Source organism: Aspergillus saccharolyticus, assembly GCF_003184585.1.
Source record: "Aspergillus saccharolyticus JOP 1030-1 unplaced genomic scaffold BP01scaffold_59, whole genome shotgun sequence".
In the NCBI taxonomy this organism is placed as follows: Eukaryota; Fungi; Ascomycota; class Eurotiomycetes; order Eurotiales; family Aspergillaceae; genus Aspergillus; species Aspergillus saccharolyticus.
In genome coordinates, this window is record NW_020290669.1 from 102953 (window position 1) to 126948 (window position 23996).

Sequence of the window (23996 nt, forward strand, 5' to 3'; positions counted from 1 at the left end):
GGTAGGTGAAGCTACAGGCAGTTGAGGTCATCTTGCAGGGCTGCAGCTACACTGGATGAAGTGAGGGCAAAGTGGGGGGGGGTGTCGGTGATGTCAGAGGCAGATTAGGGCACGCAAGGCCCAGGAACGCGGCTCGTCGGGCTTCCGTCTACATCCATCATGCGGTTCTCAGTTGCAAAGTTTACTGTTTCTCATAACTTGAATGAGATGCGCACTGTGGGGCATCTGACAGCCTGGTTGCCTTCCGGTGTAGCCCCAAAAAAAAAACAGGCATGAATAATCCATCCATCATCCCTCAATGGCGTCAAAGCCAAGCACGACCCACGTGATATAATCTCTGCCTGAATCCGGAGGCATCACTGAAAAAAAAATAACTACACCACCGCAAAACGAACACATCCCACCCTCGATGAATGATATCCATATACCACCCCCATACTACCATAACCCCCTCGAATTTGTTTCAGGCCGAGCTCAACAAAAGAAAGAAAGAGATGGACCCCGCATACCCCACCTCCCTGGCCGCCCTCCACTTTCCCTCCTCCGAACAACAATCCATCTCTCAGACACTCTCCGCCCTGCGCCGCTCGGCCCTGTCCATCCCCAACCGACTGACCAGCATCGTCACCGACGCCGCCTTCGTGGCCGAGGTGGCCGCGCACTACCGCCTGCCACTGATCGCCAACGAGCGGTGCGGCAGCTGGTACATCCCCCCGGACCAGAAGACGGGGAGTGTATACTTCAAAAGCACAGATGGACACACCGGGGTGTGGGACTTTAGTTTCCGTAGACTCAACCTGCAGGTGTTGAGTGTGGCGCGGGAGTTTGGGGGGTAAGTTCTCCTTTCCCGTACTTGGGTAATTTTTGCGTTGCGTTGCGTTTATTGCTTCTGTTGTGATGTGGGATGTTGTGCTACCACTAAAGATGGATTTATACTAAGTATTTGGGGGGTGGTAGATGCATAATCGTAGATTCCACCCGACGGGGGAAATGTAAGTTGCCTGCTCTGCCCTGTCCTGTCCTTTACCCAACATGTGTATTTCACTGCAAGGAAGCATAAGAATAATAAACCCTTCCCCCAAAAAATAGTAATGCCCGACGCCCTCTCCAAAACGATCCCCATCTGGGCCGCCGTATTGAACCGCGCCCTCTTCCCGAATGAACCCGCCTACCACGCGGTGCAATTCCCGCCGAATTTCCTGCCCGCCTCGGAGGAGTCGCAGATTGAGCGGAGAATTGATGGGTTTGTGAAATCGTTGGAGGTATGTCTGTCTTTCTTGCCTGACGGTGCCATGGTGTATGCAGCCAACTCACTAACAACGAAAAACTTCAAAGGACCTCAACCTCAACCTCCCGACCCTAACCACCCAACTCTCTCGTCCCATCCGCCTCGCCTGGGCCAACCGCGCCTACTTTCATCCGACCACTCTCCTGACAAACCCCGCAGAATACAACCTCCTCGTCCTCTGCTCCGCCTCGCAGCGCATCCACGGGGCCGAGGTCTCCGCAGGCGGTTACATCCAAGGCGCGGGCGACGACGCCGAGAGCTGGGCGCTGGGACTAACGCCGCCGTTGTTCTGGGAGCATCGGGCGGCGATCCTCGCCACGGAGGAGGAGAAGTTACCGGGGTTGATTGCGCAGTTGGTGACGCAAAGTCAGGGGCAGAGTGGAACTGCTAGCGGGAAAGACGGTCATCCTGGTAAGGCGGTGCTCATCGCACCCACGCGGAATCTCTACCTGGGTGTCGCTGGCGATTTCCCTCCCTCGGATGATGGGGGGGAGGAGGGGTTTGATGTGGTGGTGGATTGTAATGCGGCCCCATCTCTGCCCGCATTGTCCGGCGGAGATGATGATGATGACGGACAACCCTTCGCGGAAGACGACAAGAAGCAGCCCTCCGCATCCAGCAGGTTGCATCTCGGCTGCGGCCCCTTGAAACTCGGCAGTCGCGATCTCCGCAAGAACCTCCCTCGTGTGCGCGACTTCATCCGCCCCTGTCTCGCGGCTGACCCCCCGGCGAAGGTGCTGGTGGTGTGCGAGTCGGGTCGGGATTTGTCGGTGGGGGCGTTGCTGGCGATTTTGTGTTTGTTTTATGATGATGATGGTGAGTTTCGTGCATCTCCCTCTCTCACTCTCCCCTGGAATCGAGTTGGTGCTGTGCTGATGCTGCTCCCAGGAAACGTCACGATGGAACCCCCACGCAGTATTGGGAAGCAGTTGATTCGACAGCGGTTGGCGTGGATCACCCTGTGCAAGCCAGATGCGAATCCCTCGCGGTCGACCTTGCAGTCGGTGAATGCGTTTCTGATGGAGAGGCCGGATTATTGATGGGGTTGATTGTAACTCGTACATGATGTGAGGAGGATGTCTGTTGAAAGGCTCAGGGGAATTCGATCTGGACAGCCCGCAAATTGCAGGCATCAACTACATGACAAAGCTCACAGCTAATAATTAGTACTCTCCTCACAATCAACTCGTTCAATTGAATCCATTCCAAACATGCACCCGAACGCCACCCTATGCCAGGAACTCGCTCTAGATTACAACGTACACCACAGAACTGTACACAGCAGCAATTACAGAGCCTGCAGAACATCCTCAGGCGTCTCCTCCAACCCCTCGGCCGCCACAGGCGTCCGGCCCACCGTGCCGGACCGATGCACATACATCAGCACCCGCAACACCCCCGCCGGCGTAACCCCCTCCAGCCGTCGCGCCATCCCCACACTCCCTGGCCGAATCCGACTCAGCACCTCCACCTCGCCGGCACTCAGACCATGGACATTCCGGTAATTCAAGTCCGGCGGGAGGAGCAAGTTCTCGTCTTGCAAAGCTTTGCGCGCCGCCGCCGTCTGCCGCGCGACGTGGGGCGCGTACCGACCCTCAATGGCGACCCGGGCGCGGATCTCCGGGGCGAAGGAATCGGCCGTAAACACGGTGCCCGTCGGGGACTCGATGTACGGGATCAGCCGGTCGATGCCCGTCTCCTGCAGACAGAGCAGGTCCATGGCGGAGCGGACAGAGCCATCGATCCGGGAGGGCAGGCCGAGTCGGGCCCAGGCGGCGGACGACATCCGCGTGTTGGACAGCAGCGTCTGCAGCTCCTGGATCTGACCCTCGGTCTCGGTGAAACTGCGCCAGCGGGCGTCGGAGACCACCCCGGCGGCGCGGGCGAGGCGCGTCAGGCGGAGATCGGCGTTGTCGGCGCGGGTCGAGATGCGGTATTCGCTGCGCGTCGTGAACATGCGGTAGGGCTCGGAGACCCCCTTGGTGATCAGGTCGTCGATCATAATCCCGATAAATCCGTCGGAGCGGCGCAAGGTCAAGGGGTTGCGGCCCTGCGCGGACAGGCCCGCGTTCGTGCCCGCAATAATCCCCTGGCCGGCGGCTTCCTCGTACCCGGTCGTGCCGTTGATCTGGCCCGCCAGATACAGTCCACTAATCAGCTTGGTCTCCAGTGTCGGCCACAGGTTGCGCGGGTCGATGTAGTCGTACTCCACCCCGTAGCCCGGTTGCAGCATCGTGACGTTCTCCAACCCATGCACCTTGCGGAGCAGGGCATACTGCGCGTCGGCCGGGATCGTCATCGAGATGCCGTTCGGGTAGATGACATCGTTCGGCGCAAACCCCTCGGGCTCGAGCCAGATTATGTGCTTGTCCTTGTGGCCGAAGCGAATGATCTTGGACTCCAGCGAGGGGCAGTACCGCGGGCCCTTGACCGTCTCGCGGATATGGATCGTCTTCTCGAGGTTCTCCCGCACAATCTCGTGCACGGCGGGATTGGTGTACGTCATCCAGCAATTGAGCTGCCCCTCATCGCCAACCTGCACACTGTCCGTCAAGTAAGAGAACGGCTGCGGGGGATGATCCCCCTCTTGCACCTCCAACGGGGCGAAGTTGATCGTCTTCCGATCCAGCCGCGGCGGGGTCCCCGTCTTCAACCTGCCCAGCTGGAAGCCCGCCTCGCGGAGGGACTTGCTGAGGCCGAAGGTAGCCGCCTCGCCCATGCGACCAGAAGGATACGCCTCCAGCCCGAGATGAATCTCTCCCCCCAGGAAAGTCCCCGTCGTGATCACCACCCGTTTCGTGGGAATCACCTCGCCCGACTCCAACCGCACCCCGACAATCTTGCCCGTCGCGCCGGGGACGTCCTCCACCCCCTCCTTCGACACCACAATATCCCCGACCGTGCCTTCCACGATACTCAGCCCCTCGGTAGCCGTCAGTTCCTCCAGCATGTACTTCTTGTACAGGTCGCGATCGATCTGGGCGCGCGGACCCCACACAGCGGGACCCTTGGAGCGGTTCAGGATGCGAAACATGACCCCGGCCTTGTCGATGATCCGGCCCGCGACGCCGTCCATGGCGTCGACCTCCCGAATCATCGTGCCCTTGCCGATGCCCCCGAAACTCGGATTGCAGGAGCAGACGCCGATGTTCGAGCGCGAGGGGGTGATCAGAGCCGTGCGTGCGCCGGAGCGAGCGGCCGCCGCACAGGCTTCCGCGCCGGCATGCCCGCCGCCGATGACGACGACATCGTATCCTCTAAGCAGCAAGGAGACTATTAGCATATGCGACAGGGCAGCAGAACCCATTGGAGGAGAGAACATTGCCTTACAGTGCGGGATCCGTAACGGTCGCCAGCCCACGAAAACTCCCCACCCACCTGGATCGGGACCCCATGCCCCATCGCCGGAGGGTTCCAGAGTGTGCCCGGAAAGCCATGGTGATGGCGTCAGTGAAAAAAAATCGGGCAGAAGGGATCAACAGTGATAAGATGCTGCGCGGGCGGCGAGTTTGCCCCGGCGAGAAAAAACGCCGCCATCGTTTATTTGGGATCACGTGGTGGGCTTATTACCGCTTATCTCCGGGCGGTGAGACTTAGATGGGCAGATGGAGCGCGTAGTGGAGCAACAACTTATACATCGAAAGGATTCACATCTTCTACTAACTTGAAATAGATGCTTCGGACAATGTGAGCATAATGTCGTCAATCTCCCTGCCTATACAGTCTACACAGTCTATACACAACGTACACTTTGCATGTCTCCCCACTTGGTAACAGCAGCCACTGGAACGTCGCGAACTGGGGTACGGAGCGAGAACAGGCGTTCTCGCTTTTAGGGTGGCTCCGACTCCGCTGGCTCGGCAATCCACCATTGGATCGCCTCGCCGTTGGCGACGAAAAGGGGCAGAAAGAGTGGGAGAAATGCCTCAAGACACGACAGCGTCATCCTCCATCCTCACAAGGACAATAGTCATTGGCGGGAGATACACTGAATAGACTAGATCTCCTGATCGAGTATCAGATACCATGCGCGCCGCCATGAGGGATATACTACTCCTGCATAGTAATGGGTGCCCTCGATTGGTGTATCTCAGATGGGGTCAGACCACACAAGAACCCGGGTCGCTTAAGAAGATGGTTCTACACACTACATCACTATACCCCTATCGAATACAATGTATACTCTCCGTTGCGTGACACTGTAGTTGTAATCTGACCGCGGACATTGCCGGTCGTCCGGTGAGGCACGTGACCTGGGATGAGTGGTTTGAGTGGTTTGCAGGCCGGATACCCGAACAGAGAGACCAAGACTTGAGTTGGCCGCGCCTCAAGCACTTTGCGACCGATCCCTCGTCAGCTTCCCCCTCCAGATCCTCTTATACTCCTTGATTCTGCGTGCAGGCCGTGACAATCCTCTCATCAATTATCTCAAATCCCAGCAAGCAACCATGGCTTCCACCTCAGGTGAGTGACTGAATCTTTGTTTGCACCACGATGCCAAGAAGAGCCTCCATCCTCAACGTGCCCCTGCGAAATCGGCGACCGCCCGCCAGTTTTGCCTTTTTCACCTCCAACTTCTTTCTCCTTTCCAGCTGAACTCTGCCCTTGTTGCCTCTTTTCGTATCCACGTCGCAGTTCCATCTTCAAAGTCGAGGAACAGACTGTTTTTCGAGTGTTGAAGAGTGGCAGTGTCGATTTTCCTCTTGATTTTCCTTGATCGTGCCTGGTTACCGTCGGGGCAGCAAGTGTGACTCAAGCCTCGTTCCCCACTCATCCCAACAATGTCTCCCTCCATGCACTGTCTCTCTTCCACCTTCACAAACCTCACCCGGCTAGCTCCTCGATCGCTAGCATCGCATTCCACATCAGGCATGCAACAGCATCTGGGAGCCAGCATGTTCCGTTCCTCCATCCTCCGGGTCACCCACTCCCGCGCAGCCGCGACCGGCCGACCGGCCCGCTACTTCTCAACCACGAGGCGACAAGCCTGTGCTAACATGCCATCCTCGCCCTCAGACCGCTTCATGTCGGCCCTGCACCAGAACAAGGACTGGGCCGCCAAGATCTCCAAGGAGGATCCCCAGCTCTTCCCGACGCTGGCCGTGGGCCAGCAGCCCGAAATTTTGTGGATCGGGTGCTCCGACTCACGGTGCCCTGAGACCACCCTGTTGGACCTCAAGCCCGGCGACGTCTTCGTTCACCGCAACATCGCCAACGTGCTGCACGCGAGCGACCTCAGCTCGTCGGCTGTGATCGAGTACGCCGTCAAGTACCTGCGCGTCAAGCACGTGGTTGTGTGCGGCCACACCAGCTGCGGTGGCGTTGCGGCCGCGCTGGGCAACAAGCAGCTCGGCATTCTGGACCCGTGGCTCATGCCGCTTCGCCAGCTCCGCGAGCAGCACCTCGAACTGCTCAACTCGCTCCCCACCGACGAGGCCAACCTGAAGCTGGTCGAGCTGAATGTCCACGAGGGCGTCAAGACGCTCAAGCAGAAGAGCGTCGTGCTGGACGCCATGCAGGAGCGTGGCCTTCGCGTCCACGGCCTGATTTATGACGTCGGCAGCGGTGTGCTGCGCGAATTGGACACCGACGAGCCTGAGGCGGCCATTAAGGCGCGTCTGACTTCCTTCAAGACGGACGTATAACTTCGATTGTGGTGCGTGATTTCAGGGACGGTATGACGGTGTGTTTTTCGGTGTTGAATCTCGCCTTCTGGGTTTGGAGACGGTGTCGTGGGAGGTGTTATGTTTTCTTTCAGCGACCAGTGGCATTTTGCATATTTGTTGTAATTAAGTGCCGCGTTGTCTGCTTCTTGAAGCGTGGGCGTGGTGGAATCTTTATCTGGTTCACAACTCAGTTTGATGGATACTGTTAATAGGGTCTTGGTGACTCACTTACTGTAACCTTTGCTGCATCATCATGATGATCATCTCAGAGTCATCTCTGCAGCCAAAGTAATGTGGCAAGGTCTTCCAGCCATGACTCGTAGGCCTCGAACAGACAATAACCAAATGGGATATCAGCTTGAAGGAGAAGGGGAGAGAGAAGAGAAGGGAGTGAAAAGCCTGAAGAATGAGAATCGGGCAGTGGCAGGGCGGGAGTGCACAGGATGGCCCTGAGACTTACTGTTCCACAACGGTCGGAAGATGGTCTCCGCAGCCTTAATCATCGTTGCCCATGTCCCAATCAGGCAGGCCCGGGAGATGAAGTGGATAATGTGTGACTGGATGGGGTTTGGTCCCGGCCGAAGCGGCTATTCTTCGGGATTGCCAGTGGTTTGCAGAGGTCAAGCAAATGCAGCGTGACTGGAATGTGGAATTGTTAACTATTGAACAATGGGCTCCATTGTTCATAAGGATGATAGCTGTCCATGGAGTATGTCCTTATGAAATCTCTTCTCTCTTCAGGTACTACGCAGTATAGAGTACAGTGCGTATTGCCAAGCTTGCTTCTTGGCTCTGACAATGCCGCTACACCTGCCAAGCTGGCAGGCTGACAAACGCCACAGGTACGGGGTGAAGTCTACTGTACAACAGATCCTGACTATGACTCCCAATATGCTAAGTCAAGTTGCGGGAGCAGGCTCTGATTTCGCAGAGCCACGACCAGACGATTCATCTTGCACCTGACCATGCTCCACAGCCTTGTCGGTGGCTCCAGCAGGAGAAACTGCAACAGTAGTAGCAGCACCAGCAGTATCAACAGCCGGAGGGTCAGCAACACCTCCCTCAACACTACTTCCAACACCGCCATCTTCACCCACCTTACCCTTATCCCTCCCAAAGATCCTGCGATAAACCTCCACTTCCTCCCCCTTCAACCCCACCCCCGACGGATCGCGATCCAACAGAAATCGCTGCACCTTCTCCTCCAGTCCCGCCCTCTTCCTCCCCTGCCCCTGCGGCCCCTCCTGCTGCTGCTGCTGCTGCTGCGCCGCAAACGCCACGGATTTCTCCCTCCTCCCCGCTAAGAACCTCTCCTCCATCTGCGTGACCTCCCACAACCGCTCCTCGACCCCACTACTCAACCTCCCAATCCACGAGGCCTGCAACGCCCCGCCCAGCAGCGTCAACAGAACCAAAAACGCCACGAACGTCCGATTATCAACGGCATGCTGCTGCCGCGGCTGGTGGCGGTTGCGCCAGCGCTCCCAGTCCTCCCAGGTAGCGTTCGCGGAGATGGGATGGTAGTTGTAGTCGCGGGAGCCGCCGGGGCGGGCCCAGGGCGGGATATCCTCGTGCCTTTTGGGTTCTGAGTGCGGATGGCAGGTCCATCCCGTGCCGAACTGGTCGTAGGCGGCGCGTTTGGCGGGGTCGGAGAGGAGTTCGTGCGCGGCGACGAGGAGGTGGTAGCGCTGGATGCGGAGTTCCGGGGTGAGGTTCTCGAGGAGCGGATGGTTGGCGGCGGCGGGGCGGTCGGGGTGGTAGATCTTCACGAGGTCGTAGTATCGGGTCTTGGTGTAGGGGGCGTGATGGTCCAGATGCAGGAGGTCGTAGGGGGTGAAGGTCGGGGTGGTGGGCCAGGTGAGATTGAGGTCTTTGGCGTTGGTGGAGGCGTGGCGCTGGTTGGGGGAGGAGTATGGGTGCGGCGCTGCGTTTACTCGTAGGAACGGGAGCTGGAGGGCGCCGTGGAGGGAAGGTTTCCTAAGCATGGCCGCATGATTTGGTGGGAGAGAGGGATGTGATGTTCCTTCTCTCCTGCGGTGGTTTATCTGTATAATTCAAGTCGTGTAGTGTAGTGTAGTGCAGTGTGGTGTAGAGTGTATGGAGTGTCGAGTGATACAATCTCCGGGAAGCTCGGCCTGCGGCAATCAGTGGCGAAAGGATAGGATCCACTAAGACTACCTTATCCACCCATCACGTGCAGCTTCATCAAGCTTCGCCCATCTCAAACTGAACCTGTAAACACTTCTCCCAGCTTACCATCAACACAACCCCTACAATGCCAGACGCACCAGACCCATATACCCGGCGACGACCCCGCTCCGGCTCGCGCTCACCCGGCCCCTCTCGGGATCATCGCGACAGCCGATCCCGCCGCCACGACACCCACCGCAGCTCACGACGAGACAGCTCTCGACGACGCGACCACACCGACCGGGAGCGCAGCCATCGAGACAGCAGCGACCGCCACCGCAGAGAGAGACGAGACCGCGAGCGCAGCCCGCGCGACGAGCACGAGCACGACCGTTCGCGCCGGCGTCGACACCGAGGCCACGACGACGACGACCACGACGACGAGGGAAACTCCCACTCCCACCGCACCTCGCATCGCCGACACCGCGAGCACACCGAACGAACGCACCCCGCCTCCTCCTCCTCCCGCCGCCAGCACCGCCATTCCTCACGCTCGCGCTCACGCAGCCCTCCCAAAGCCACAATCCGCTCCACGCAACCCCTCCCCTCTCAACAATCCGCCTACACCAACACCACCTCCCAGCCCGCAGACCCAGACGCGCCCCCGCCCCCTCCCAAAGAAAAACCCAACTTTGGCACGACCGGCCGTTTAGCAGCCGAAAGCAACACCATCACCACCACCACGGGCGCCTCCGTGGTGCTCAAATACCACGAACCACCCGAAGCGCGCAAGCCGCCGGCGAAAGACGGCTGGCGGTTGTACGTCTTCAAAGGCCCAGATCTTCTGGAGATGGTGGAGTTGAATGTGCGGAGCTGCTGGCTGGTGGGACGGGAGCATGCGGTGGTGGACTTTCCCTTAGACCATCCGAGTTGCTCGAAGCAGCATGCTGCCATCCAATTTCGGTACATTGAGAAGAAGAATGAGTATGGCGATCGGGTGGGGCGGGTGAGGCCGTATATTATTGATTTGGAGAGTGCGAATGGGACGAGTCTGAATGGGGAGGTAGTGCCCGCGGGACGGTTTGTGGAGGTGAGGGATAAGGATGTGGTGAAGTTTGGGTTGAGTGAGAGGGAGTATGTTTTTATGTTAACCAAAGGGGAGTAAGTCTTTAGGAGGGGGTTGGTTGCAGTTTTGCTACAAGCCCCGTTGCAGCAGCTCCATGGATAAACGTCTGAGAGACCCGGAGGACCTTCATCTAGACATCACTTGGGTAACTATGAATACACTTAATAGAGGAGCACGCCCACTGGCTTCATCGGTGCATCTGCGATGTGAAGAAAGCTACAAGCCAGAGACTCGGAACATAGACAGCACATTCAGACAATGTATGCAATAATCCTAAGCAATAAACCTCCATGCCATGATCGCAATGCACTAAAAGAGAAATAGGTATCGGAAAACGCACCCCAACATGGGCCGCAAGGTACTCAAATGAAAACCACAATCTCGCCCCGCTCGTTCATCTTCAGACGCAAAGTCCGCCACAGCTCCTTCTCATCATCGATTCTCCGCTCGCGGTCCGCGCGACTGCGGCCCTGGTCGCGACCCCGGTCACCATCGAACTCATCAGTAAAGTCCTTGTGGAAGCGCTTCAACACCTTATTGACCGAGAACCCGCGAGAGCTCTCCGGACCCTTGGTCACAAGAGACAGGAAGTGGGTCGCCATCTGCTGGGGCAAGCCATCAGGCACCGTGCTTCTGGGGTAGACTGTCATCTGACGACCGTCCTCGTCGTGGTGCGAGTCGGGGTATTCGATCTGCTTCTGGCGGCGCGACGGCCGGTCACCCTCAGTCTGGGCGCTACTCTTGCGCTTGGACTTGCGGGAATCTTCCGAGCCCGCGACCTTGACCTCGCCATTCTCGCGGATTTTGTGGGTCTTCTTCGAGCGACGGGTCTCCAGTTGACCGTTGGCGCTGCTACCGGAGACAGAGGAGCCTCCGAACATCGACGAGACAAACCGTTCGGCACGGTTCTTCATGGAGATGCCCAAGCCCGCATCGGCGTTGTTCTCCTTCTCGTCGCGACGGGTGCGCTTGATTGGGGAGGAGGTTTCCTGGTAGCGCCGGCGAGAGGCGTTCTCATTGCCCTCGGAGTCGTCCAGCGACGGGGAGCGGAGCATGCGATTTAGTCCTCCCGTCAGTCCGGAGTGGTTCAGCATCGGGGTGCCGGGGTGGTTGACTACGCTAGAGGGGGCATCCAACATAGGGGTGTCTGCCTCAGCGTCGTGGTCCTCGGTGCGGCGCTTGCGCTTCTTCTCGCTCGTGACACCCTCGGCCTTGGAGGAGCGGTCCTTCTTCTTTTTGGGCGCAGGGGTCATGAACTCCATCGACACATTCGGAGCCTTGCCGTCATAAGGCGACTGGCTGATGGGCCCGGAGCCGTACGAAAATCCATTCTCCTCATACGCGACGTCGTAAGCCTTGTTGTCGTCATCGCCATTCGTGTCAACGCGAGCCAGCGACTTGCTCGCCTCGAAGACCGATGGCGCATTGGCGACCATCTTCATCTGTTCCTTGTTCTCGTTCACAGATACCTTGGAAGCATTGGGAGTACCCTCCGGAACAAGAAAGTCGAAGACATTGACCGGCTTGTCGGTCTTGCCTTCCGCGCGGGGGGTCTTTTCCACCCCGGCGGGGGGAGGGCTAGGAGCAGGGGGTGGGAGGCCGTCGGTGTCGGTTCCATCCTCCACATAGGGTGCCCGGTGGCCATGGGGGGTCTGCTTCTGGTTTTGATGTTGATGTTGGTTCTGGTTCTGGTTTTGTCTGCCGTTGTTCTGCCCTTTGCGTTGGTTCTTGGCCGGCTTCTCTCTGTACAGTGCGCCTTGGTATTTTTGCGCTTCGGACATGCAGGACTAATAGTGAAATTAGTTTCAGGTCATTTCATCATCAAGCAAGAGCAAGCACATGGTAATCATCAGGCAAAATGCTTGAGAGGAAGGATTGCACGCGGTGGAGTCGACAAACAAACCACCACAAGACAGCATTGGGAGTGTAATGGGGTTGTAGGACCATGACGAAGGTCAAGGCGTGCATACCGTGTGTGATCTGTAGCTAGTTCCCTGAAAATGCACCATGCAGTCGATGCAAGTGTACGAAGCGCCGCGACATTGGTTGCGATGAGGGTCGAGCTTCTTCTTGGTGAGAACATCACCGCACGCCTAGTTTGAGACGTCGCATGTTAGCACGCGTTGTTCAACAGTAGACAAGAGGCTTTCGCCTGGTGGATACGCTTCGACGGTTTTGCGCGACTCACCTCGCAGGAGAAAGAAACCATTTTGTCAAGATCCTCTGAATTGTAGCGCGATCGGATCTCAAGAATGTTGCGCGACTTGAGACTGCGCCGATATGGGCCAGGAAAAAAAGAAGAGGAAAATTGTAAGTCCGGTGGATGGGGTCCAGCAACAATTAACTTAAGCTAGACTTTCGGGGACCCGCAACGGACCTGAAGATGACCGTCGATTGACTGTCGTTACACTTGCGGTGGATGTTGTTCGGGACAACGGGGCAAACACGAGGTTGTACTATGTTGCATGTAAGATGACAGAGAGAGGAAAAAGCAACAGAGAGCCGTTTGAGCAGTCGCGTGGGGAGATCCTGAACCCCAGCGTCTTAAGAAGCGAAGGCTTGTGTCAGCTTTGGTCCCAAAACCTTCCCCGGGCGCGTCTCTTGACAGTCAAATGTTGTGTCGCAAAAAAGCAGTGAAAAACAAAAAAGAATCAATTCAAGTGACACTAATCCTCACTTGGATTAGTGTATTTCCCAGAATGTGTTGGCTGCCTGTCCAATCAGGCAGTGATTCTCCTTCTCCCTGCAGTGGAATACTGGTCTCTAGTCTAATCCCTACACCATTCCATCTACCAAATTGGCACAGATACGCTCCTTATCTCTTCGAGACACCCCCATTGCAATGAGTACAACGACCACTTGATCAGAGCAGGAGAAGGGAAGGACAAGGGGAATGTGGCGCTTGTGCATCGAAAATACCAACACGGACTTGTCAGGAGACTGGCTACTACTATGCACTATGCAGCAGACCCCCTCGGATCGACCAGTCGCCGTCCACCTCCACCCTTCTTCTCAGCGCATCCTTTGGTGTAGCCCCTGCACGAAGGTATAGACATCCTTTGCCGGACAATAAGGGACATTTAAAAGATACGAGTGGCCGCTCTTGAGTGTGCTCTGATCCTCACACCTCATAGGATTGGGGCGCGGGGATCATCAGTCTGCGACACAATAAACTTCCAGTCCGAAGTCGAATGTGGATCGGCGCCTTGCGAGTAAGCAAGTCCGTCCATCGACACAAGACATCCTCGTGTACTATATATATCATGCGGCGCCAAGCGAGCGCCGTGAGCATACGGCGTTTATAATGTTGCGGCGCTGGTTTCAGCCTTATCTTGTTCAAACAACTCGGGGTTATCGCCAGATCAAGATTACGCCTATGAAGTCGATTTCGCACAAGCCTGCAACAACTTTTCTCGCAGACCAAGGGAAAGCTGAGATGCACAGTACCTTTGGCACCGTGGTCAGCCGCGGCCGGCATGAAGGCTCCACTATCGTCATGCGCTCCACTCTGCATGCCCTTCACACCCTTTCATGCAGCTTCCACACCATCTATCCGGGCCTTTTTTACGACATGAATCATTGATGAAGCCTTTCCAGATGCCCCGTCCGAGTTCTTGGGTGTTGCGCTAGAGGCCATGCGCATGTGTCAGGGTACCCTATGCACATTCAGAATTTGGATGACCCATGACCAGGCTGCACTGACCAGGCTGCACCCGTCGTGGGACCACAATGGCGTCATTTCTCCTGTTGTCCGTCTGCTTCGTATGCGATGATAAACCTGTACTACACTTAATGCCCAAGGCTTGTTGGGCGGCGTCCTCGGGAGCTGGGGACAGTCAAGCCATGTTATCGCTTATTTCCCCGCTGAACAGGGGATGTTTGAGTGGGACAGGATGATCCCTGGAACCGCGAGATATATGCATTTGCGATAAAAATTTGTACCAGTATATGTGTCAGAAAATACAGTGCACGAACCGGTTCAGTGCATCCAGCGATCCAGCACTGGCAGGAGTATAGGTAGCGTGGAAGGGAAAGTATAAGTCACAAGGGTGTATTATGACCGAAGGTCAAAGTCAGGGCGCGCAGCGTTCATCCTCGAGTAGTCCTGGAGCGAGTTCGGTCAGCAAGGTATCCATGATCATGGGATACGAGAGGAGCACGAACGGTTCCCTGTTAATCTCGACCGGGAAGGGTGTGCCATCGCTATCGGCGTCCCTGCGAGCATCGGGCAGATCCTTGTTTCCAGTCGCCCCCTCCTCCTCCACCTCCTCTTCGTCCTTCGCACAACCGCAGTCATAAAAATCACCGATATTGTTGCAGTCAAATTGCGGTTTCTCAAGCATGATATTAACCTCGTTGTGGATGAAGCAGCCCCACCCAGCGGCTGCGTTGCGCGATGAGACTTGTGGGGGGTACTTCTTGAGGTGACCTTGGAAGTGCGAGGCGCATTCGCCACTATCAGGAGACTCCAGTCAGCACACAGCAATATATATCGGGGCGACGTAAGAGGACGATAATACCATGGATAAAGTCGCGCAAAGAGGTAAATGAAAGAGCGGAGGGTTTCCTGCTGCTCCTCGGTCGGTTCTTCGGGATACCGAGCCAGCATGGTATGGAAGTATTTCCAGGTCGCACGGCCCAATTCCGCTCTACAAATGCCACCGAAGATCATTAGCGTGATGACTCGTGCGAAGCATACCAAGTATCAAGCAACTTGATAGTCAGGATCTAATCATACTTGGCCGTTGCATTGCCCAGCTTAGGCATCACCACCTCCCCTTTGATCAGATCATCCTTGGACACCACGGCCGGCGCGGATTTGTCGAGGTGGCCGGGAGCACGAACGGCGGGACTCGGCGGACCTTGTGGTTGAATGAAGAACAGAAAGATTAAAAAGATAGTAATAGATGCGCCGACAAGGAGTTGCCGGGTGATCTGGCGATGTGCCATAGTGAACTGGCTGTGGTGCGCCCACGCTGAGAGGGCAAAGACTGACTGAGTCGGGGGCTCGGTCGGGAAGACAGATCGCCCTCGAACTAAGGGGGGAAGACAAAGAAGTAACCGCCACCACAGTGGCAGAATTGGTCGGTGCTTACGGCAGTAGCCGCCATGTTATCCCATGCCCGTCACTTATGTATCACACCATGAATTCCTATGATTCTGCCGGCAGTATCAAGATTCAAGCTAATTACATGAAGTACTTGGCTTTAATTACCTCTTCATTACTATTAGGTAACTCACTTATACTAAATAGTTAGGTATGAGGCTTGCTTATTATATCTTACTATGATCGCGAGGCTTTCAGGTATTCAACTGCCAGACGTAATGATATAAGACTTTAGCAGGTGGCATTTTTCGGCAGTATTTGAGGCTGTTGTTACGAGCCCCTTTAATCAACTTTGGTGTCTAACATACTGATTTCCATAATCTCAGTGAGCTCTGGTGACCCTTGTAGACACTGTGCTGTACGGCGGACAATTGAAGCCATCGGGTAAATGAGTTTTTACTCAATTGGTGTTCTACTGGCAAAATCGATTCATCTTCTCGCTAGACTATTTAAGTGTCTATTCGTATATAAAGCTTTTAGACTCACTAGCTTTATCTTTCAGCTACTGATTCTAAGTATTACTATGAAAAGATACATGATTTTTACTTAGAGTACTATGACCTATAGATGTTCTACACGTCTCCTTGATCTTTACTTCACTCAGAGAAGATCTCTTCTAAATCTTTTATACTACCGTATCTATCCTACTACTCTCTACCTCTATGGATTGCCCCGCAGGCATACCCCAGAGTAGATATAAGAGAAAACAAGCCAGCTCAGCCGGAGTACTCCGAGTCCGTAATCGATAGTTCAATCTCTCCGCGCCTCATTCTAGACTTGGTGCCCCTGAGAAGCTTCAGTTAAGTAGGTACTGTAGTTACCTAGTTGCCTGAGCTTTTGACACCAGCAATCGCCGCCCCACTCACCCCGATACGCGATAAACTACAATTATAACTACGTACGTACGTACTTTCGACGTCTTCTTCGACAACTTCAACATTCCTGCTCGGCAAAATGGACTATTCCGTAAGTCAGAATCCACCGGCCTAGTGCTACAGTACGTACAGTATTCACAATGACGGGTCAAGACGGGAGGCATGCCCGAAGGCTGGTGCAAGGAGCCTTTGCTTTTGAGATATTTCTCAAAACCTCAAAGCCTGGAGGCTCATCTGGCTCAATACTACGGTCTGCTTCTCTGCTGATTTCAATGAGTTTCCCCGATTCCGGAGAGACGCACTTTCTCATTACATCTGCGGGGAAAGTATTATCTAGCGAGTTTAGAGCATGGTCATCTTGCAGAAATCATCAGACCTAAGAATCTACTTCTCATCCTTGACGCTACAGGCCTGCATATGAATTACCTAAAACCGATGCTGGCTGTCTCAGAGAAACAGGTATGATGATTAGATCACATCCGAGGAGAGACCAGACATAGGGTTACACTTGTACCAGTCTCCCTGATGCAGTCAAATGATTCAAAGGAAAGGATTTTCGGAAAACAAGTAGTCGTAAGTGGGTCATATGCTGCACGGTTCTCTGTACATGACATAATAAATTCAGCTTTTTGAGGGGTAAAGCACCTGGTATCAAGAAATGGTGTCGTGCTTGCAAGTTCATAGGATCGGGGGCGCCACAAAGGAGTCCGGAATACCATCGAAGACCCAATTCAAGGAATCGAATACTTCAGAAAATCCTGCCTCGCTGATGAAGGCACCATCGAAATTTGGGGTGTAGATCAGGTTCGTACTCTGTAATGAGTCATCTGGCGGCCGTGCAAGAGGGCCGGTGAGAGCAGCCATGTTGGGATTATTGGCCACGGTAGCTGCGATTGATTAGTCTAAAGGCAATTGAGGACAAGGTAAGATAGGAACATACCCTGCGTATCCTCCACGCTCTTCATCGGGCGAAACCGTTGGCGCCACCGCCAAACGGTATCGTAAACATGGCTCATGCTCATCCGACACCGAATTTTGAGCTGCAGAGCATCGCTGCTGGCCGGATCCTCAGGGCTGCCGGCATTCCACATCTGCGCCAAGATATCGGCCAGCCGAACGGGACGATCGTGATCCATGACGCTGATCCGACGGATGGCGGAGATGGCTCCGTTAAATAAAAGTTTGCCATGTTCGAAGTCGATGTGGCGGCGGAAATCGCTCTTGAGGAGCTTCATAAGCGCGAAAGCAGCTGAGACAATCATTTGGAGGATGTAATTGGGCGCGTGGCCGATAAGCTCGCCGGGTGAAGTCTCCAGATCGAGAACGCGCCCGAGGAAGGAAGTGGTTGCTATGAATAGCTTGGTTAGGTCATCGCTTCGGGCATTAGAGCCCAGGAATACGAAATATCGTAAGTGCAGCTCGGCGGCTCTTAAATGGATCATGTTGATGTCTAGAAGATTGGTTAGGAAAGACCCGAATGCCTATCAAGCCATACACAACATACTGGAAATGTCCCGGCCGAACTCAACTTCCATATCTCTCAGTTCATTCTCCAAAAGCTGTACAATCAATAGCTTTTCGGAGCTGATGAATTCTGCAGGATCAGGCTTGCTGCTGTACAATGCTTTGGTGACTCGGTCGCAGAACTTTTCGATTCTGAGACGGGTCATGAGATCATGCGAGGGGTGATAATCGGCGTCTCGAAGCGAAGCGGGCTCCAAGGCCCAGTCATAGATAGTTGACGGAGGCTGGCCGTACCCGGTAGCGACACTTCGATATCCGAGTTAGTTTTCGATCTTGACTCCGGCATCGAAGCCTACTTACTTTTGAGCTACGATATTACAGATAACCCACGTCTGCAATCGATCCTTCACAGCTTCCCCTTGTACTTCCATGCGGAAAGTCGTAAACTCCTCGGCCTGAACCGGACGGTGCAACCCTAGCTGCATAGAAATTTGCATCATCAAGCCGCTAAGCATAAAGGTGGCATCGGTCCGTTGGCTAGTTGTTGGTAACGGCCAAGTACACAGGAGACAGAGTGCTTTGACCACACGGTAGTCTTGTGGTACACCGGTGATGGTGGACCAGAGCAGTCGACTGAACGGCCCGGAGAGTGCGCTGAGGAGGCCAGGCTCAGATGGTGCTCGTCGACTGGCAACACAGATGATAGTCCATGCCTGCAGTGGACAACGTCGCATATACTCATCTGGGGGCTTCTGGGGGTTCAGGAGCGGAAGAAAGGGATGATAGTATTTGAAGAACCTAGCCAACCATTGAGAAGACAATTAGTATAGGACAGTATGGAAAAGAGCAAGATCGTACTGTTCAAATAACCGTGCTACCCGGGTACGAGATAGCGATATGTCTTCTAATTTCCACGGATTATCATCCTGAGACAAAATAGACGCGTCTCGATGAATGGTCAGTGGAGAAGCCATAGGCTGCGGCTCCAAAGGGGCCGACAAGGGCCGTCCTTTGATGCCAACCGCGGCATCGGGGGAACAGAATACGTCCTCCGAACATTGTGACAGCTCGTCCGAAGCATTGGCCTCCCCAGACTGGGGATGCTCCCCACTAGCCAGCCGGCGGCGGAGATCCGCAATTTCTCTTTCCATCTCCGCATTGCGCCTAGAAGTCACTGTTCAGCCAAGAGATAGAACATCGCAAGAGGAGAATTGAGGAATCTTACCGGCGTTTGGAGATACGTTGGAAAGTGGGCTCAACCTTGCATTCTATTTGGAGCCGGCGGCAGCGTGAGCATGCATCAGCGGGCGTCTGCACAATATCACACCGGAGCTGCGGATTTGGTAAGCCTATACACAGCCAGTGGTGTACATATCAGGCGATAAATAACAACATAGATATGCATAACTCTGCAGTGGGGCAGTACTGAAACAAAGATGGATGGAATGCAACGGTGACGTGCACCCACAGACATACCTTCTGCTGTTTACACTCATTACAGGCCTTCCTACATCCACCCCGCCGCTTGCTTGGGATGGCGGTGATCTTGTCCATGGCGCAAGGTTCCGAGGCTCTTGGGGAGAAATCGAAAGCTGTCATGGGCCGAGGAAGCCTAAGATTGTTCCGAAGGTCGCTGGTGGTGGCCGGAGGCGTTAAGAGTGAGGCATGTGTAGCCAACCCATTCGGCGCAAGAACCCCGCGGTACTCCAGATCCATTAGGAGTATAAAACACCGTGTGGGGGACCCGTTGACCCGTTAAACACATGCAATGACTCAATAAGGGTATGCCTGTGCCTCTGTGCCTGTGTGGCAGCGAATGTGAACCAGGCGTTCAGGTGCCGGAAATCGGCAGAAAAGTTTTGGGTGGTGAAAGTGTGTAAAGTGTGGGGAGATCGCGAAACCGGCAGTTTCGGCTGACTCAGCGGCTGAGCTCTAACTAACTTAGTTAAGTTAATGCCTGAAGTTCCAGGCTGCAAGAGCTCATTCCTTTCCGCAGCATGTGATCCTCATGGAGGTTATTGCTTCCTTGAAGTAGCTTTGAGCAACTCATCCACACAACCAACGGAGAACCACGCCATGCTGCTATATTCAGATGCATTCTGTGGCTCGATCATCGGTCATGCTGGAGACTTTCTTTTGATCCCTTGATTCGCATTATGCCCAGCGACAAAGCTCCTTTAGATGTCCCTTGACAGATGGGCCTTTCCAGGTGTCTTTATGTCGTCCAATGTGCTGGTGATCGTCCTAATAAAAAAAACCACTAACTCGGTGGCATTCTCGGTTCAAAGGGCAAAGCGCCATGAAAAACCTCGTAGCGGCATTTGCCATTGCATACGTGACAACAAGATATGCTTAGGATGATTAAATATATAGGTGCCTCCGTCATTGCCTGCTACTGCCCCAATGACTTTGTTCACAGCCCAAAATTTCACCCACATGTCCCAAACGCGTCTACCCCCGGAAGTCTGGCTTAATATCGTGAGATATTCTTCACGCCACGATGTCCTCTACAATTTGAGCTACGTATCCAGTGAGTTCAATCGATATGCTAACACTCTTCTATACTGCTCGATCGAGTGGGAATGGCAGGAGGTCCCTTTCCACTGCATCCTCAGGCTGTTGGAAAACCTCGTGACCTACCCCGAATTGGGCAGATACATCTGCTATCTCAGGATTGAACGAACCGATCCTTTTCTCAATTACGACTGGGAGCCGCCGCGGCGCGAGCGGTACTGGAGATATCGTGTCCCTTCAGAGCACGGGGAACTCTATCAGCGTTTGCGCAATCACATATTCGACTTGAATCTGCCAGACACGACTAGGTGGGTCGAAGAAGTCCGCCACGGCAATCCGTATGTATTTGTGGCATTGACCCTTTCGTTCTGTTCTAACCTGCGGTATCTGAGTCTAGATTACTCTTTTGTACAGATGGGTGGCTGGCCCGGGCGGCTGATTACAGCCGCCTACAATGCTACTCCAGCTGCTCACCCACGGCTGCCTCGAACTTCAAGACGGCGATCTTCGAGTTTGCGACGGGGTCGGCAGATGGCAGGGTCGGGAGTCCGTGGAATCCCGAGATTCGAGATGCTGGAAAAGGTCTTTTATGGGCATAATGTCCCGGACACCTGGCACAGGGGAAATAGCGGTCCATTGTATCCCCAAGTCCATCCGCATCAGTTCCAGGGCTTGTTCTACCTCCCTGCCGTCTGGTCTCTTGGGGTCTGGCTGCGCCACCCACCGACCTTCGCTGAATCTCCGCACAGGGTCCTGAATATTGGCAGGATTCGGGACCTGTGCATTGTCCGCGCCACAATTCAAGAAACAGATATAGAACAAATTCTTCGACGAGCCACCTCGGTTGTCTGGCTTCATTTAGGCTTGTCATACCATCCGGTCACAGGCCGGCCGTTTCAAACCCCGGGAAACCCTGTTCTCAACGGTCTCTTAGCTGTTCGGGATACAGTCGCGCTCTTGTCTGTCGGGGTGGAGTACGAAATCATCGGCTTCAGACATGCACTTACTGACCAAGACCGCCGCAACTGGGCCCAGTTCTACGGCTTCCTCCACCAGTTTCGGCGATTGGTTGACGTGGAGCTTCCAATACAGATGCTTTTAGGCGTCAACGGACATCCTACTGCTGACAGGCCAACTTTGGGCTCGGTCCTCCCACCGACAGTCAGCGAACTCGTGATACGGTGGGACAATTGGCGGGCCTGGCCCGGGTGGACCAGGGGTCAGATCCTGGGCGCTATCCAGCAGCATCTGCTAAACACATTGTATTTGACGCCTGAACTGGAGATCGTGACGGTGCGCATGTGGCGGGGGCTACCCGTCTTCCCGCGGGACACTCAACTCCTAAGGGAACAAATGTTGGGCGCCACTGGTGTTGAGGTTGCCGAGTATACAGACGCAATGACTCGAGGTCTGATGCCAACGCGGCCCGGACCTTTGGCCTGGTAGCTTGCAGACTTCAATTTATATATCAATCAAGGTGAAATCTAATTGCAGCGATCCATATAGTTTACCAGTGAAGACGGTAGTTTTCACAAGCTTTAACCAGCGAGTTAATCGACAAGCTAGCATAGTATCAGTATCATCATTCTAGGATCGCCTTAGACATAAATTAACAATCAGCCACGTACCCTGAAGCTATAAGGCTGCCAACTAACCCGATCAACAACATTAAGAACATACTCTTGTCTGTATCAGGACGAGATTGTAAGTATAACCTGGAAAGGGCTTTGAGCATGAAACCATGCCCATATGCCTAAGGTTAACACAACATTGGTCTTCATTGTGATGTGCGCTGACGGGGTCAACCTAACCATAGGAGCAGCAGTTGGAGTCTTCCAGTCATGATCCAGGCGGACTCCTTGCCAAGTGTTTCCGTGACCCCATATGTTTGCGAACGAATGGGGTTTACTTCCTGGCTAGTATGTTTTCTCGCAACGAGCTAATTTCCACTGGAGAGTTAGGTGGCGCTGAACGTTGGCGATTCGATCCTAGACGAAAGATCTGGGAGGAGTTTCCCACACAATCCTAGGGTCAATCATCAATGTTGTTGGTGGTTGCCAATGCGGACTAGGAATGGGCATTGGAGTGAACCTGGAGGCGCGTCTCCACTGGCCCAGTAAGGAGAAATTTTTAGAATCAGTCAACCAGACATCAGAGTTCCACTCGCGCTGTGATGCTAGGCTACGATGCTAGAAAGAACCTCGGGGAGTTTGGATCTGAAGGGGGTACTCTGCTTATTGTCAAGCATTGCCTTAGAAGCAATATTGGCTGTATTTACATAGCTCTGTCAGCTCAGCGCTGCCGGTCAACTTGAAGTCGCGGTGCCACATTCCAAGGACCTGGAATATATGCTTTTTTTATAGTCTCTGAAATGTGATCTGATCCTGATGCGTATGTTACTTCAGCGACCTGCTCAAAATGTAGGCCTTTGGGGTCTTTGGTAGCAATGGTATCAAGGACTTTAGGTAAAGTCTTAGGCTTGATGATCTCGTTGAGAAAAACATTTATTATACAACCAGCTAAGAATTGTTCAGACTATACTACTGAGACTTAAAAGTACATATAGTAGTACTCTCAGGGTAGCTGAGAACTTAAGTATCAATAGTAAAGGGTTCTGTCAATCTTATAAGCACTAACCATAGTACTTGACCGGTGAGTCATGACTTACGGAGGAATCGTCCATTCTTCCCAGTAGGAACACAAGAGAAGTAGTTCCTCACTCAGTGATGCGTCAACTTTCGAGAAACTAAGCTTTGATATGTCCAAGATCGTCATTAACGTTCGACGTCTCTTGATCAAATCAAAGTGGAGCACCTGTGCTTCCCTCCTCCGCAACCGAATTGCCGTATGTACCCTCGTATTTCTCGATCAGTTCCTTACAATTGGCACAAGGTCTCCAATGGCTATTCCGGATGACTTCCTACAGTCGTTTGTCATAGGCAAGAGGCGCGAGATTTATGTAGTTCATGGTGAGCGAATTCACTTACTTGCTTCGCCTCCTCTCTGGGCTTGCCCCTATGATACAGTCAGTCATTGCTTATGCTGAAAGAGAGATATGCACTGAAAATAAGGATAATGCTAGGTGTCCAGGACTGGATCCATCCTGTCAACTCCTCACGCCGAAGCGAGCTCGATCCAAACAAGCCAATCACCTATATTACCGGCATCATTAAAACCTCCACGGGACGTGCTAAGATGGTATTCAGCGGTCTCATTTCAGCTGCCCTGGTATACCGTGGGGGTCTTCCACTATCGCTGGTGGTCTTCGTCGATGAGCTTCGCAACCCACTGTCCAGAGACGGCAGTAACTGGTAGGAAGAAATCTGCTTTCGTTGCCCCTGCCGGGGCAGGCAGGACCGAAACTACTGAGGAAGAATCCGTTAATCTGCTGGCTGATTCAGGCAATCCGGATTGCAGTTCCGGTGGCTTGTCCTGGTACCATAGTTGTGAAAGTGCCAGGGTCGTTGGTCTCAATGGGATAGATTGTGGTTGTAGGTGCTCAGTGGCCATGTCGTGGTATCTTGGATGTTCAAACTAGTGCTTCTATGTAGTGGATTGATGGCATCTCTACTTCGATGTTTTCTAAATGCCTTGCCGTGGCGGGATCTCGCAGCTTCGATAATTTTAAGTACTTTCATAGTCCTCAGCCTGGGATTTTGACTCTAATCAATACCAATAATTGACGATATTACTTTTCTGATTGTTTCAGCAAGACAAAGGGAGCTCAAGTTTCTATGCTGACAACTTGAGAGAGCGAGTGGATCACGTGCCGGATACATCGAGACAATAGCTCAATAAATAGGATGACCATTGTAACTACCTTTCT

General features: G+C 54.0%; 9 protein-coding genes across 9 annotated transcripts; 4 read left to right on the top strand and 5 right to left on the bottom strand.

The window, feature by feature from the left end:
• Positions 1–446: 446 nt before the first annotated feature.
• BP01DRAFT_350565 (initiator tRNA phosphoribosyl transferase family protein) lies at positions 447–2328 on the top strand (the record flags this gene model as incomplete). The annotated part of the gene is made up of 6 exons (XM_025573802.1): positions 447–832; positions 958–992; positions 1090–1262; positions 1336–1835; positions 1908–2108; positions 2205–2328. Exons 1-6 carry the CDS (start codon positions 495–497, stop codon positions 2326–2328), a joined length of 1371 nt encoding a protein of 456 aa, XP_025426807.1. The 5' UTR covers positions 447–494.
• Positions 2329–2450: 122 nt separating this feature from the next.
• On the bottom strand, positions 2451–4872 carry BP01DRAFT_360958 (tRNA modification protein MTO1). Its single transcript, XM_025576027.1, has 2 exons — positions 4619–4872; positions 2451–4545 (listed from the first exon to the last, which is right to left on the bottom strand). Exons 1-2 carry the CDS (start codon positions 4723–4725, stop codon positions 2577–2579), a joined length of 2076 nt encoding a protein of 691 aa, XP_025426808.1. The 5' UTR covers positions 4726–4872; the 3' UTR covers positions 2451–2576.
• A 1311-nt stretch (positions 4873–6183) lies between these two features.
• On the top strand, positions 6184–6933 carry BP01DRAFT_307353 (carbonic anhydrase; the record flags this gene model as incomplete). Its single annotated transcript, XM_025572289.1, has 1 exon — positions 6184–6933. One exon carries the CDS (start codon positions 6184–6186, stop codon positions 6931–6933), a length of 750 nt encoding a protein of 249 aa, XP_025426809.1.
• A 695-nt stretch (positions 6934–7628) lies between these two features.
• On the bottom strand, positions 7629–9057 carry BP01DRAFT_360960 (J domain-containing protein). The gene has a single exon (XM_025576028.1). The coding sequence runs from the start codon at positions 8937–8939 to the stop codon at positions 7854–7856; it is 1086 nt and encodes a 361-aa protein (XP_025426810.1). The 5' UTR covers positions 8940–9057; the 3' UTR covers positions 7629–7853.
• A 119-nt stretch (positions 9058–9176) lies between these two features.
• On the top strand, positions 9177–10410 carry BP01DRAFT_193248 (putative FHA domain protein SNIP1). Its single transcript, XM_025570972.1, has one exon. It carries the CDS (start codon positions 9230–9232, stop codon positions 10247–10249), a length of 1020 nt encoding a protein of 339 aa, XP_025426811.1. The 5' UTR covers positions 9177–9229; the 3' UTR covers positions 10250–10410.
• Positions 10411–12620, bottom strand: BP01DRAFT_193247 (LYAR-type C2HC zinc finger protein). Its single transcript, XM_025570971.1, has 3 exons — positions 12399–12620; positions 12181–12303; positions 10411–11997 (listed from the first exon to the last, which is right to left on the bottom strand). Exons 1-3 carry the CDS (start codon positions 12417–12419, stop codon positions 10573–10575), a joined length of 1569 nt encoding a protein of 522 aa, XP_025426812.1. The 5' UTR covers positions 12420–12620; the 3' UTR covers positions 10411–10572.
• Positions 12621–14283: 1663 nt separating this feature from the next.
• On the bottom strand, positions 14284–15160 carry BP01DRAFT_307398 (flavin-linked sulfhydryl oxidase ERV2; the record flags this gene model as incomplete). The annotated part of the gene is made up of 3 exons (XM_025572293.1): positions 14284–14665; positions 14731–14859; positions 14949–15160. 3 exons carry the CDS (start codon positions 15158–15160, stop codon positions 14284–14286), a joined length of 723 nt encoding a protein of 240 aa, XP_025426813.1.
• A 1710-nt stretch (positions 15161–16870) lies between these two features.
• On the bottom strand, positions 16871–19372 carry BP01DRAFT_307309 (transcription factor domain-containing protein; the record flags this gene model as incomplete). The annotated part of the gene is made up of 7 exons (XM_025572287.1): positions 16871–17079; positions 17133–17642; positions 17697–17962; positions 18017–18454; positions 18515–18820; positions 18882–18967; positions 19133–19372. 7 exons carry the CDS (start codon positions 19370–19372, stop codon positions 16871–16873), a joined length of 2055 nt encoding a protein of 684 aa, XP_025426814.1.
• Positions 19373–20059: 687 nt separating this feature from the next.
• On the top strand, positions 20060–21616 carry BP01DRAFT_387038 (uncharacterized protein; the record flags this gene model as incomplete). The annotated part of the gene is made up of 1 exon (XM_025577709.1): positions 20060–21616. The coding sequence occupies one exon, from the start codon at positions 20060–20062 to the stop codon at positions 21614–21616; it is 1557 nt and encodes a 518-aa protein (XP_025426815.1).
• Between the last annotated feature and the right edge of the window lie 2380 nt (positions 21617–23996).

Coding starts and splice junctions, on each gene's coding strand:
- BP01DRAFT_193247 (XM_025570971.1), bottom strand. CDS start 12,419: ATGGTTTCTTTCTCCTGCGAG. Junction 12,304..12,398: donor TGGTTTCTTTCTCCTGCGAG/GTGAGTCGCGCA, acceptor GTCTCAAACTAG/GCGTGCGGTGATGTTCTCAC. Junction 11,998..12,180: donor CTAGCTACAGATCACACACG/GTATGCACGCCT, acceptor TTTCACTATTAG/TCCTGCATGTCCGAAGCGCA.
- BP01DRAFT_360958 (XM_025576027.1), bottom strand. CDS start 4,725: ATGGCTTTCCGGGCACACTCTGGAACCCTCCGGCGATGGGGCATGGGG. Junction 4,546..4,618: donor ACCGTTACGGATCCCGCACT/GTAAGGCAATGT, acceptor CTTGCTGCTTAG/AGGATACGATGTCGTCGTCA.
- BP01DRAFT_193248 (XM_025570972.1), top strand. CDS start 9,230: ATGCCAGACGCACCAGACCCATATACCCGGCGACGACCCCGCTCCGGC.
- BP01DRAFT_360960 (XM_025576028.1), bottom strand. CDS start 8,939: ATGCTTAGGAAACCTTCCCTCCACGGCGCCCTCCAGCTCCCGTTCCTA.